The following is a 14,144-nucleotide window of genomic DNA, read 5'->3' as shown; positions in this document are numbered from 1 at the left end:
GTTTGACAAAGAAAAATATGATCATAAAAAAACGTGCTGTTGTTTGATAGATTCCTTCGGGAGGTTTTCAAGAATTTCTCAGATTTTTCCTTTTCAATGACAATCAAACAGCATGTGACAGTTCAGTTCAGACTTTAAACTCACTGACTCTGACTGATGATGCTAAAGGCAGAGGTGTGATACAATCACAATCATTTAACATTCACTTGGCCCAAAAACAAAACCTTTCGAAAACAGAAAAATGGGTTTGATTTTCAACTATACTGGTCTACGACAATACAGATTCTATCGTCGGGAAGTAAGAAAATAAATGCATTTTAAACATATAAAAGCCAGGATTATTGCAATTTGTAAACGTGTGTTTGATTGTTTCAGTACACATCTAAGACACTTCGCTAGGTAAGGCAGAAAATAATAGAACGCCAATAAAAAAAAAACTCATGTGCACGTTAAGGCACAATACCAAAAAAAAAACTCACAATACCCGACAAAAACATGAAGATCTCCAAGTCAAAGAACAATAATTATTTGCTTAAAGAATCATTGCATTGCCACGCCACAACTTCCCTGCATACAATAATACATTATTATTATTATTATTATTGGAAAGATCAAACTGTGACTGAGAAAACCATTTTATCATGGATTACGGCCACGGAAAAGGGATGATAATAATAATAATAATAGAATAAGATATCATTTTAAAAACATTTTCTCAAAACACATTTGAATTGTACTACATGAGGCGACATTCAAACATAGAGACCTGAGTTATTTTCTACAGCAGCCCTCCAATGGAAGTTGCTGATGTTTCCCTGACAGTATCCAGTCCCCGCCCATCATCTAATCACAGCTCTCCGGAGGAAAGGGGGTGTGGCTCATGTCCTCCTCCTCCTCTACGGTGGAGGTAGTCGATTTTCCCTGAGAAACTGGTGACAACTGCTGTGCTTTGATTGGACAGTTGGCCACCATGTGAGAGATGCTTTGGCAGAAATGGCACTTTTTTGGCTGAGGTGGTAGCTGACATTCTTTGGCGTGATGGTTCGGTCCTCCACAGTTGAAACATCTGGAAATGATGCAGGGAAACAAAGATGTTATTGGCATAGATGACCACTAGAGGACAGTCACCTCTTTGTAATGGTTGTCTAATTTCAAAAACAGGTGAAGACTAATAGGCCCTTTTTCTTTCTAGATTCAATTATCCTTGTTTTTCGTTAGCAATCTCGGAAAATAATATACATAAATAAAATAAACTTTGATTTTGTACGGAAAGGGAAAAGTCATTACATACGTAAACATGATAAGGATTACGAAGAAGGAGGCTTTAAAGCAATTGACTTTTATGTTATGAATGGAGTAATCAAACTCAAATGGCTGCAATCATTTATTAATAATGAATCCTGTACTGGTGTAAAATTTCTACGTCTTTATTTTAAAAAATTGGGGGTATAAAGTTTCTATTACAATGTGACTTTGAAATTTCAAAATTACCTGTCAAAGTGTCTGCATTTCACCAGCAAGTATTATTATACTGGAAGTTGTTATTCATAACTTTAGCCCTCATAATATGTCGATTTGGAATAACAGATGTATAACGGTGAATAGTACTTCTTTGTTTATTGATGAATGGTGGCAAAAAGATATATGGTCAGTCAAACATGTTTTAGATAGTTTTGGTAATATTTTGAGTCACAATAATTTTTGTGAGACATATAAGTTACAATGCTCTTTAACTACTTCTAGTAAAATGATTAAGAAAATTCCCATTCCAATGATTAATTTAATCAAAGAACATTTAAAACACTCCTAAAATATGTGACCTTATGACTGAAGATTTTAAATTTAAATAACAAAATATTACGAAAGTGTTTGACACAAATATGCTTCCCAGGTCCTGTAAAGAGGAATTATAGATTAATGCATTTTTGAAAAAAAGAACAATACGAGAGATTAGGTGTAATTTTCTTTATTTTCCTGTTACCCCTAGATGTAAAGAGGTTCACTTCAAAATTTTGAATCATATATGTATATCCGGCAAGAGAATTTTTAAGATTAAAATTTAAGGTTGGAGGCTCTAATGTTTGTCGAATATGTAAAATTGATGTTGAAACGGTGGAACATTTATTTATTCAGTGCAAATTGGTGTATTGTTTTTGGATTGATGCATTTGAATTTGACTTTTAAAAAGTTCATTCAGTTAGTAGGGTCCAATTATAATAAAAGATCTTTGACATTTGATTTGACATTTTTGTGTGTGTACTGTCTGGCCAATGACAAGCGACATTAAGGTGAAATAAACATTTGGCCTTTGTTCTGTTTCTCACACAACTGCATGACTTGGACCATGAAGATGTTTCGTTTAAATGACATGAGGTGAGTACCATGACCACCAATTTCAATTTTGAGGGAACTATTCAAAGCTGCAATCCATAACTTTTGTCCCCCCACCTTTAGCTTTATGTCGTTACGATGTCCAACTGACATTTACCATAAAACCATACCTGACAGCTCAAATTATACGTAATTTTTTTAAGCTTACTGTTGTTATTTGGGGTCAGGACACAGTCCTTTTTGATGATTTTCTGCATTTGCTTTTGGTTCATTTTCAACCAAAAATGTTACAGATTGCAGTATTAGCGTAGAATTTAGGGGGCATTGTTGATTTTGTAGAGGAAGGAGGCGTGGTCTCGAGGAGGCGGGGCATCTCTTTGGCTCTTTGTTTCAATATGCAGCCTGACCTTTGACCTTTGATCCCTGCTCTCCTCTTGCCCACCCCCATCCAGCTCGCATACATCACACCTCAGGGTTGCCATGGCAGTGGTGACCCCTGACCTTTCTCAGGCATCTACATCTGTTATTAATTAAATGGACAGGATCTGATCTGGGCGGAATATCAGTGATGGCCAACAGGAGAAATTGTATGTTTTTTGTGAGCTTCCCGATTACGTGACATGGCCACTGCTATCGCAACAACCATCATTTGCATTTATGCATTTGACTGTGCTCATGTTGGAACCCGTGGCCCGTGAGTCGCCAACTCGCTGCTCTACCGACTGAACGACAGGATCTCTCATCATTTTTTGTTCATCTTTAGGACTGCAATCTATTGGACCGTCGCGAAAGCGGGTGGATCGTGATGATATACAGCTGTGTATTGTGGGAGGAAGGTGTCTTATCAATAACCTGCGGTCCTGCAGTGGGGGTGTGTGTGCCTAAATTCTGAGCTATGAGATTTTAAACAACCTATTGATCCAGCAGGTCAAGTCACCATCACACAGGGTGGAGGAGGGAGGAATATGTTTTTGCTTTGGCCAAACCTGAGATACTGTGTCGATGCAATCGAAAAGCACTAGATCTTAAACACTTTAACACATTAAGTACATCTGGGCATATAAAGCTGAGGGTGAAGATATACACTAAAGACAGACACACCAGCACCTTCAAATCTTTCATCTTTAAGGAAAAGACTAAGTTAAACATTTGATTCGTTTGATCATTTCATTTCTGTATACACCAGTGCTGTTTTTGTTCGATTCAGAACTGATATTGATGAATTTGAATTTGTGCATTTGTTGAAATTGAATAAACTTTTAAAGCGCAATTAGACTGATACATCTTCACCCTGTGAGAAGCCCGCTCTCCATTCCAGTGAAAACACGCGTTTAAAAATTCTGATTTAAATCCACTGTTACATTTTACTTGCTTGCTTAACACAAAATCCTGTACTAAAAGTGTCATTTTCCGGCAGCTTTTACACTGTAAAAAAGGAGGTTTAGTGAAACTGAGTTTATTAACCCTGAAATGAGGGAAACTCTGGGTTTTCCGTTTCAGAATGCGAGGTGTGTCAAGACCGAGAAAGCGAGGCAAGCGAAGCCCGTTTCTAAAAAAGATGCAACTTATATTCAGAGTCAGTTACCATAGTAACTTACTCTGTGAACCTAACCTGGTCGGGAGGTAAACCCAGAGTTTCTTTTTAAAGCGCAAGTGGTATACCTCATTCAATACAGTCATTCATGGCACACATTTTGATCACACAGAGACCATCTCAGTGACTAAAATGTCATATGTGCTTTTATAGAGGATCCTGTATGTGAAGAGGCTGCATTCATTCATAGGGATGAACTTTGATTTCAGGATTGGAAATTAGGAGCAGAGTGGAATTTCCCTGAGCATTTTTATTAAAACTGTACCATTTTTCGTCACAGCGAATTTAGATATATCAAAACATCTCATCCATCCTTACATCATTAACATCAGCCATCGTGGCCGTGTATTACATCGGGAGCTATTCTTTCCCTATCATTTTCTCACAAATGGTAGTTTTCTATGGAGGATGAGAAGTGACTTAATACAGTGTATAAATAAAGTGCGTGAATAAATTAATTAATAAATACAGATATAGATGCAGAAAGGAATAGATAAAAGTAATAAACAATCGATTTAGACGTGCAGCATACCCAAATCTGCTCCGAGCAGGATTTGAACCAGCGATCAGTCTGACTTTGATACAAGAGTCTTATACAGCAACATTATATACGCCACTGGAAATAAACAAATGCTCCTATCAACCACATGGGGGAACCTGTGAGCAAAAGTTCTATAGTGTAGCTTTAATTCATTTGCTGCTTAAATTGACTTGTTTATTGGTATATTTATCTATTCATGAATTTAAACAAATCATTTTCAGCACATTACTAAATCCGCTGTATGCAGAGCTGTGATGAATACTGTATGTGCCTCGCTCTCAAACGCTTTCTGCAGCCATGTTGCTTTTTTGGTGCCGTTGCCATGGTGAATCGTACTATCTGAGCTCCATTGATTATGCCTTTTTATAGTCATGGTGCACGCGCTTAACTCAAGGTAAGCCAAAGTTTCTCATCTCGGTGTAAATCAACAAAGAGTTTACATTTTAACTCGGTGTTATTGCATTTACGTAATACGTTAAAAATCGTATATTTTTAAACATTAAAATTACGGGGTTCTTTTCCAGTGCAGAAAGAGTCAAAAGCAAATCAGATGAATTGATTAACACATTCATTTTAGGGCTTCAGATAAATGGTTGTGGTTTTTGTCTGTAACTTGTCTGAATTATTCCTCATTTGATTTGTCTACTGTGTGTCAGAAATGCAACTTGACACATGAACACTGAATTCAATGTGTAGCTAACTGCGAGTGTATATCTGATCATTTCTGAACATGGATGCCTGAACATTTCAAGCTTTAGACCTAGACTGATAAAAAACACAGTTTTACATGTCATCATACAGCACATGAACAAACTAAATGAATGACACCCACCGGTCTCCTTTTGAACGGCGCTTTTGGGCACCTTTGGGTTTCTTCTCGCTGCCCACACATGGTGCCCCGCCGGGCCCCGTCACCCACAGAGACTCCAGACCCTTAGAAGACCTTTTGAAGGTGAACTCCACCTCCTCTCCTTCCTTCAGACTGCGGAAGCCCTCCATATGAAGCTTGCTCTGTAAACACAGACAGACAGCATCACACACCGACTGCTTTGCATAATATTCACTGAATGTCACGTACTACTTGTTTATTCCAAATCAATGCATCAAATCTGTAACTGGGCGCATTTCAATGACATGTAGGAAATGGCAAAATACAACAGCCTTCATTATTGTGTGCAATTGCTGTGACATCTCTGGCCCACACATGCATGCTCATGAATAGAAAGAAAAATGACAAATAAGAAATTTTAAAAATCTCTGCTATTTCTCTAGACATTAAAGGGATACTGCTCCCAAAAATGAAAATTCTGTCATCATTTACTCACCTTCAAGTTGTTCCAAATCTGTATGCATTTCTTTGTTCTGATAAACACAGAGAGAGATATTTGGAAGAATGCTTATAAGCAAACAGATCTCGCCCCCCAAGAGCCGGAAATGTCTCCAATGTCTCCATTTTTAGAAGAGATGTCAACACATGTCAAACTGAGCTCAGATTTGTCAAGTCCGCAATCAAAAGTTAATATTATTGAAGATCTCAATGTGAACGCAAACATTTCTCAGATTATTTTACCTCTACAATCTACATTCATTTTCCACCTCCAGACTCCTCATGTGTTTCAACAATTACACCCTCACACTTCTCTTTTTTTCTTTAAGACGTTTTAAGAGAAACATCTGAGACCAAGTTGATATGTGAAACACAATGGAGAACTGAGCTTTGAAAGAGAAGTCTCGGAGCAATAATATTTCCTCTGGAAACATTTTTTCCTCTGGATTTATACATTTACAAAACACAGACAAAGATGCGGACGTAATTATTTTGTGAGGTGAAGGAACTCTCTGCTCTGTGCATTCTCCGAGATCGCCATTTCAGCGCTAAATCCATCACAACCATCACCCTCAAATACTAAATGATTTTCTTCTTTGGTCTCTTCACTACTGAAGATTTGCACCTACATGTCATTGTTTTAGAGAAGACGTTGACACCATTAAAGTGAGCCATTAAAACGAGCTCCCCCCATCTGGTTAAGTCTCCCCCTGACCATCGGTGCCGAGGGTTTGTTGCGGGAAGGTGGGGGAAGCTTGCATTCCTGAGATAGTTGCTCTACATGCACGTAAAAATGGGGTTCAAGGAGGGATCTACCTTTAAAAACAACCGTCTGTTTCTAGTCTTGATCTGACACTTAAAGATACCAAAGCTCGGGCATGGTGATGTATGTGTGAGATGACGGCATCATGTGGACTTCAGTCATGCTGTTCAGAGAAACATCATCATCATCATCATCATCTTAGATGCCACTAGTCTGATTCTTTAAAATCAGCGTTGCTTATCTTTTGACCAGGTCATGCCTCAGGTCAATGTTTTCCTCTGTCTTTTACACATTAAACCCCAGAGTACATTCCACACATTCTTAAAGAGGATCACTGAAAGTTGCTTAATATTTTAAGACCTGCGACCGCTCTGTAAGATGCATGACATCTGGCAACACCGAGGAGAAAATACTAACATAACCAAGTCAAGTAGTGCTTCAGTCATCTCAAATTGAGTACATTTGCCAGGTATTGAAAAGTAGCGGTGTGGCTTGATGACATTTGTTTATTCTTTATTTACGCATTACATTTTGTTTCCCATTTTGTGAAACGGGAAATTCAATCATGCAGATAAAAGTTTCAGAAGTGGAACATTTCTCCTTGCATTTCTCCTATCATTTCTCCTATCCATCCTCAATGTTCAAGTGTGTTTCTTTGAACAGACAATAGCGCTTTTCCACCATCGCGCCGAATCGTTCCAAGCACAGCCTGAAACGGTTACAGTTATGTTTCCACGTGAGCCTGGTTCGACACGACACGATTACAAACTGTTCTCGTCTCGGAATTTTCAGCACGGTTCTGCGCGCAGAGCCGTTATAGCTCAGTCTCTTGTGTTACCGAGGCAGCGCGTGACGCGTTTGCATTCTAAACATTTCCGTTATCAGCCCTGCGGTGGAAAATGAAACCATTTACGTACCGGCTGGCATGGATTGGCACGGAGTGGAACAATTAAGCAACGAGAACGATTCGGCGCGATGGTGGAAAAGTGCCCCTTACGAAAATTAACCATAGTTTTTTGGTGGCACAAGTGTAGTAACCATGTTTTTTTTGGTGCATTGATTACTTAGGGCAAAACCATGGTTTTACTACAGTAACAATGTTTTTTTGGTTTTAACTGTAGTAAAACCATGGTAAATTTTCGTAAGGGGCTCACTACAGCCCAGACTCAAAGTAACGTGTTGAGCGTGTTTCTGTGTTGTTGTACACTTACATTTACGCATTTGGCAGACGCTTTTATACAAAGTGACTTACATTGCATTATACTATCCATTTGTTTCTAATCGAACCCATGACCTTGGCGTTGCTAGCGCCATGCTCCAACCACTGAGCTTGTGCATTATTTCATGAGCTCATTTATCACCACAGCATTAGCTGGACAGAGCTATCGTGCGTTTGAGTGTTTGTACAGGGTGGGAGGCCTGAAGTGACCCTGTGCAATGAAACTCTCACAAGACGTCTAGCTTAACCCTGACACCCATCTCACAGAGGGGGGTGACTCACTGCCAAAGGAATCAGTCCCCCTGCCCCCCGTCAAGGCTTCCTGAAACCATCCCCGACTCAATCCTTTAATGTCCTGCACCACTTACCCACCCTCTTTTACTACAGAGCCTTTTTTATGAATGAGTTCAGCTAACAACCCCCACCGCCTCAGTCATGCCTACCATTGTGCCCCCCCATCCCCCAATCCTCCCTCCTCTGCTCTCCATTACAACTTCTCCATACACAAACAAACAGTAAAACAATGAACCATAAGACCATAAACCTCATATACTATGATACGCTCATGTTTCGGGTGGTTCTGGAAAGGTGAGAGGCTAGATGTCGCCCCCGAGAAATTGCTTGATTGAGGCAACGGGGTGCAGCATAAACATCATTCGACTCGAGCTTTCATGTTGATTATAAAATATCTCCTCATCTTTTCCTTGATCATTGCCACTCACAAACATCATTCCTCGGGTTAGATAATGACAGCAGCCGTCTCTTTAACCTGCTCAGTCCTGCAGTAGCCTACTCAGAGCCTAAATACCTTCTACAAGAACACATAGGAAGGTTTGGGCTGTTTTCTGGTTATCAAAACCCACATAACCCAAGAATGGACTTATGACAACCATAGTCAAAAACATGCAGTGCTCTGTTGCTCTAAAAGGATTGGTGCAATCCATCAACATTTGTTTGCCAGCATGAATCGCTGTTCACAATAACACAGGGTCTCTATGAAGAGATTCATGATGCCATGTTACTCTGATACTTTTAGTTTTTACATCAATGAGACTTAAAGGTGATGTGTCGTAAGCCCTTTCAGATATTCTGAAGAGAACTCAAAGATCTCTTACTTGCACAGAGAGAGAGCGACATCACTTGACACTGTGTGCATGGTTTCATAGCCCATGAGATGCTCTAATCTCTGGTGAGGTTTTCACAATCAGCAGATCATTCAACTCAAGGTGAGAAGCTTTCCACTGTTTACAGACATGAATCATGATGTTCTGTAGCAATCGGTTTGTGAATGAACGCTGATTGAGTTGCATTCAGAAGACTTTATTGGAAATATTAAAGCAAGTTGAAATAAAAAATAAATAATGAAAAGCCCATAATGATCAAACACTGTTCTAAATATCATCAGTGGTGGTTATAGACACTTACGGTTTCATTGGACTCATTCGCCTGGCCCCAAGTTAACTTCCGGTCTGTATTTGGTTATCGCTCTGACTAGTGACTACTACTAAAACTATTTATTTTTTATAAAATGTATAGTAATATTTTTGTATATTCATTGTATCAAATCCAATTAAACTACTCAAATTGAGTTGAAAAATAGTTTACTCAGTTATTTATGATTTGCGGAGGTCGACCTTAAAGTCCCAGTGAAATTTAAATTTTTTTTAACTTATATTGACTAAGTAAAACATTAAAGTTAAACGTTTCATGTACAGCTGCTTTGGTACAATGAAAATTGTAAAAAGCGCTAGGCTATATAAATAAAGTTGACTTGACAATGCCTATTTTTTCATGAAATATTGCAGCGTTTATTGTAAATAGTTTTATCAATGTGGGTAATTCTTTTTTTTATTTGTGTGCCCTCATAATCTTTAGTTAAAATCTGAAAATGCACTTCCGCCCTGAAATGACCAACCATCTTAAATGACGTATGTTAGACGGCTTGGGCGGAGCATCCGTTAACTCCTCCCCTTCAAATGTCAGTCTGCTGCCAGTTCCATTTCAAAATGCAACGGCTGTTTTTATACATCCAATCAAATCGCAGAGAAAGACGAAAGCCACGCCCACTATTTTTCTCATTAGAAATTCTATTTCACTCGGAAATGCGTCAAAATACGAAAGTAAAACGATCGCAACTTCCGGTTCACGCCACACGGACTTAAGTTAAGTTTGGACAAATGTTTGTTTATGCTGTTGCCGCTGAAACGGCCTATAAAATCGATTGTCCTCAATTCTTACATATAAAAAATACATTCTAATTTCACAGAACTCTGGGTGTTGAATATTTTTTTCTATTTGAAATGCTCAGAGATGTGAATAAAAAATAAGCAGCAAGATATCTGTAGATCTGCTGTACAGGCTGACGGTTTAAGATAACTTTAGCTACATTATTATGATATATTTTATCTCGTGGTGATCTGAAAAATCTACAGTCAAACAGCAATTAAGTTTTATTGACAACATCTTATATGGTTAAGAATGCCATAGGCCTACAGTAAAACGGGTCTAGAAAGCATCCTCTAATGTTCACGCACAGACGCCGAACACTAGGCCTGCGTCACAGCTTCATAAAGAGCAAAAGTCCTCTTAGAAAGTTATGCTGAGAGATATGTGGAGCGAAAGCAGCAGGGTTTCTTTGCTCTCACCTGATGGACGAACACATCCACGCCGGGTGAGTCCAGACAGACGCCCTCCCGGTGGCTCATGGAAAGAAAGCCGAAACCCATCCGCACATTAAACCATTTACAGACCCCAGTGCCGTGAGACGAGTCCGGGTCCGAGTCTGAGCTCGCGCTCGCCGCTTCCTCTTCCTCTGCTTTTACACAGCTCCCTTTAGAAAAGTACACAAACCAGACATCCAGTCGCATAACCTCACATCAACCAACATCTGGGCATCGAAAAAAACCCGACATGAAGTGAATTCATCAGATAAAGTGAGAAGATGCGCAAAGGGTCGCGTTACAAAGTCTGTCCTATACAAATGAGCGCTTCATTTACACCAACCAAAATTACATACAATACAATACAATACAATACAATACAATGTTTGTTTCGACTTATAAAAACACATAAAGTAATGTCTAAAAAACAGCACCGCATTAAACGTATAGCTAATAAATGATTTTATTTCTTCGATTTACTATTTTAGAAGATAGCAAAAGTCAAAACGCATTCTGTGTTTTTTCATGAGGTTTTAGAAATAACGAATTTACATGACTACAAATAAGTTGAATACGTAACGGTTGAAACTCTCCTCATATTAAAGGAGTTTTATCCAGCTTCTTTAAGTTAAATTATTACACGTTTGTTTAATAAAGTAATTGAAGCGGAAATGTGCAACAGCTCACCTGTGTAATATTGCTCGTAAACGGAGCCCATCTCTCCCATCTCAACCATTAGTGTGAAAAATTAATCCCAAACAGCCTACTCAGAAAGACGCAGATTTTCTCACACATGTCAAAACTTTAGCTAACACAAACCAAGCAACTTTGCCGACGAACAAACAAACGATTTAAGGGACATTTTAGCAGTAACGACGTGAAAATTACAGAGCTTCTGGGAAGAGCCTTTGTAAAGACCCCCAAATCTGAAAGACAATGAGAGAGATCCATCCCACCCCCTTTTCTTTATTCTACCCTCTCTTTGCTGACCGCCAACCACCCCCAACCCGCCCACCCATCAGAAGATCACTGTCTCACCTTCAGCCATGTCTGCTGTCTTCAGGATGTCTTCGAGCTCTTCTCGGTTCACACAGCACAAGAGATCATTGATCGAACAGCAAGAGAGAGCTCAGTGTTTTACTCCAGCATCACAGGTGGCTGCATCCTCCTCATCTATCCCTCCGAGCCGCTGGTCAAATCTACATCATTGAGCTGATGAATTGCACATTTCTGGGCTGAGAGGGTCGAAATTTACCAACGCGCCAATCACAGATTGAGATCTTCTATAGGTTTGGAGAGTAGGAAGTGCCCTCCCCTCTCAAACCTTTAAGATGACCCCGCAGGCTTACACCACACAGTGGATGGATATTGAGACGATCAATCAGTAAGATTAGTGGACACATACAAGACGTTTGTTCAATTAATTTTACGCCCTATTGTACAAGATTTTCCTTTAACGCACCCGCAGGTTTTTGGATTTGTTTTGTTGCAAACTACAGCATGACTTTCAAATACCCAAAATACATAAACATCTAATGCGTAAAACAATCAAACGTCATTTATCAAACATTTAATTATATAGGAATTTAATATGTAAATTATTTAAATGCAAGGTTTAATATTCATGGTTGGACTGATGTTTTTTAATTTAGTGTTTTTAGGTTTACACTGTAAAAAAATAAAAACAATCACACAACTGTTACAGCAACTGCCATTAAATCATTCCATTTTAAAGGGTTTTTAAGATACAGAAATGATTTAGGCCTACTAGTCAAGATTTAAAACAGTAAATCATAAATGCCTTTGTAAATATTTGATTCATTCGGATTATGAATAGGGTAATGTAAATCCGTGGAATGTTTTTAAGTAATTGTTGATGTTTTTCACCAGATCTTTTGTCGATGCTTTGCGCTATCTTACGTGCCACACACATTTCAAAAGAACACCAGACACTGCGCCCGAAAAGCCTGTTAACTTGACCAAATAAAAAAATCTGTTAACAAAAACGTCATGAATCCCATATGCATGTCGGGCAGAGATCATAAGGCGGCAAGAAAACTATTTTATTGATCACTGACGCCTGCGTGATAAATATGAATTGCGTCATTTTTCAAACAGAAAACCGCACATTGAAAATGTACAAAAAAATGGTTTAATGGAGACTTGTTGGCAAGCATACATAACCATAACAACAGCATTAAAAAAAACCACTTTAACACTCACCTCACCTGAGCGATCCGGATGCTGATTCGTGGGGGGCATCTTAATAACGGAATCTGAATAGTTATTACTGACGATGTCGTGTAGTTTGGCGAGTTTTATAGAGAGAGCTTTGAGTGAGTGAGTCAGGAGTTCTGGTTCTGGTCTGGTGAGTGCGGTTTGGATCTGTAGGTGTCGCTCATCTCCATTGTCATCCGGGTTAACACAATTAAAGACGCATCCGCTTTCCAATGAAATATTCATCAACTTCCCAAACACACATACATGACTCATGTGAGAGAAACCACACCACAGCACTGCACCTGCTGATCTTACTCATTCAGCTCTATCTTATGAAACATGACGAGCACAAGCCGAACTCTCTGTGTGTGTAATGTATGTCATCGGTGCACATGTGTGTCAAATGTGATCGGAACCAGCGGCATGACGATTACCACGGAGCGCTTACTGCGCATGCGCATTTTGGCTGTTTATAAAAAGGAAATATTACAATATTGCCTAGTATTAAATGTAAGTGAAAGTAAGTGGCCAGAAGTTTAAAATATTATCTTTTAATGCCCACTCCGTAAATAAAGCAAACACTAAGTTTAATCAGTCATTAACATGTACTGTAGCTCTTTCACTCTCGTTTTTCCAAAAAAATGTTGCTTTGCTTTTTTCAACTTCATTTTAGCAATCAAATAAGACAGTTCAAGAAGCTTATATTATATTACAGCTTCTATTACTGTATATATAACACTGGAAATGTTACAATGTGATGTAATCTGGCCCTGAGTGCAGTAATGGGTAAGTTACTCTGAAAAAGTAATTAATTACTAGTTACTAATTACATATTGAATAGTGTAATTAGATTACTGTACAAATTACTCTCTCCAAAAAGTATTTAGTTACTGATTACTAATGACTTTCTATATCCTACATCAACCTTGATTAGTTAAGTGATTCAAGGATAGGCATGAAACGGCTCTTATAATTCATTCAAATAAATAATATTAAACTACATAAAGTACTCTTATTAACTGACCAAAGTATTATAAATGTGAGAATTATACATTAAAGCAGTGGTTCCCAACCTGGGGTCCACGACCCCCTTAGGGGGTCGCCAGAGTTCACATGAGGGGCGCAGGAGCTGATATGCTTTGAGGTTAAATATAGCGGCATAAATGTTCCACTAATCATTTTAAATAAAAATATTTTTGTATGTTTTAAAAAAATCATGTGCTTACAATGCCAAGATAATGCAGTCAAAAATAGTTATATCTTGTATAAAATAATTATTTCAATTTTTCCGGCTCCATCGGCATTCACACGGGGCTTCGCGGTAGCCAGAAGCACTGTCATTGGCTGTTCTCGCTATGAGACTCACATGAGAAACGTCCTCTGTCAGGCGTCAACGTTCGTGTTCACATAAGAATCAAAAGGAAAAATAGCAGAGAAACGTAAAGGCGGTGATTCTTCGTCAGAAATAAAGGAAAAAGTTTAGACGCTA

The 14,144-nt window shown here is 38.7% G+C and overlaps 1 protein-coding gene across 1 annotated transcript; it reads right to left on the bottom strand.

Annotated features, from left to right (window-relative positions):
- Positions 1–843: 843 nt before the first annotated feature.
- Positions 844–11,171, bottom strand: lin28ab (lin-28 homolog Ab). Its single transcript, XM_057355372.1, has 4 exons — positions 11,123–11,171; positions 10,421–10,605; positions 5,299–5,477; positions 844–1,066 (listed from the first exon to the last, which is right to left on the bottom strand). Exons 1-4 carry the CDS (start codon positions 11,169–11,171, stop codon positions 844–846), a joined length of 636 nt encoding a protein of 211 aa, XP_057211355.1.
- Between the last annotated feature and the right edge of the window lie 2,973 nt (positions 11,172–14,144).

Source organism: Triplophysa rosa, linkage group LG16 (assembly GCF_024868665.1).
Source record: "Triplophysa rosa linkage group LG16, Trosa_1v2, whole genome shotgun sequence".
Lineage (NCBI taxonomy): Eukaryota > Metazoa > Chordata > Actinopteri > Cypriniformes > Nemacheilidae > Triplophysa > Triplophysa rosa.
Note: the sequence above shows the minus strand (reverse complement) of the source record. Positions and strands in the feature narration are given on the sequence as shown.

What these genes read in the sequence shown, in the direction of transcription:
- lin28ab (XM_057355372.1), bottom strand. Translation starts at nt 11,171, where the DNA reads ATGGTTGAGATGGGAGAGATGGGCTCCGTTTACGAGCAATATTACACA. An exon ending in TGGATGTGTTCGTCCATCAG is followed by an intron (nt 5,478 to 10,420) that starts GTGAGAGCAAAG and finishes CTGTGTTTACAG; the next exon opens with AGCAAGCTTCATATGGAGGG. An exon ending in CGCCGTTCAAAAGGAGACCG is followed by an intron (nt 1,067 to 5,298) that starts GTGGGTGTCATT and finishes CATCATTTCCAG; the next exon opens with ATGTTTCAACTGTGGAGGAC.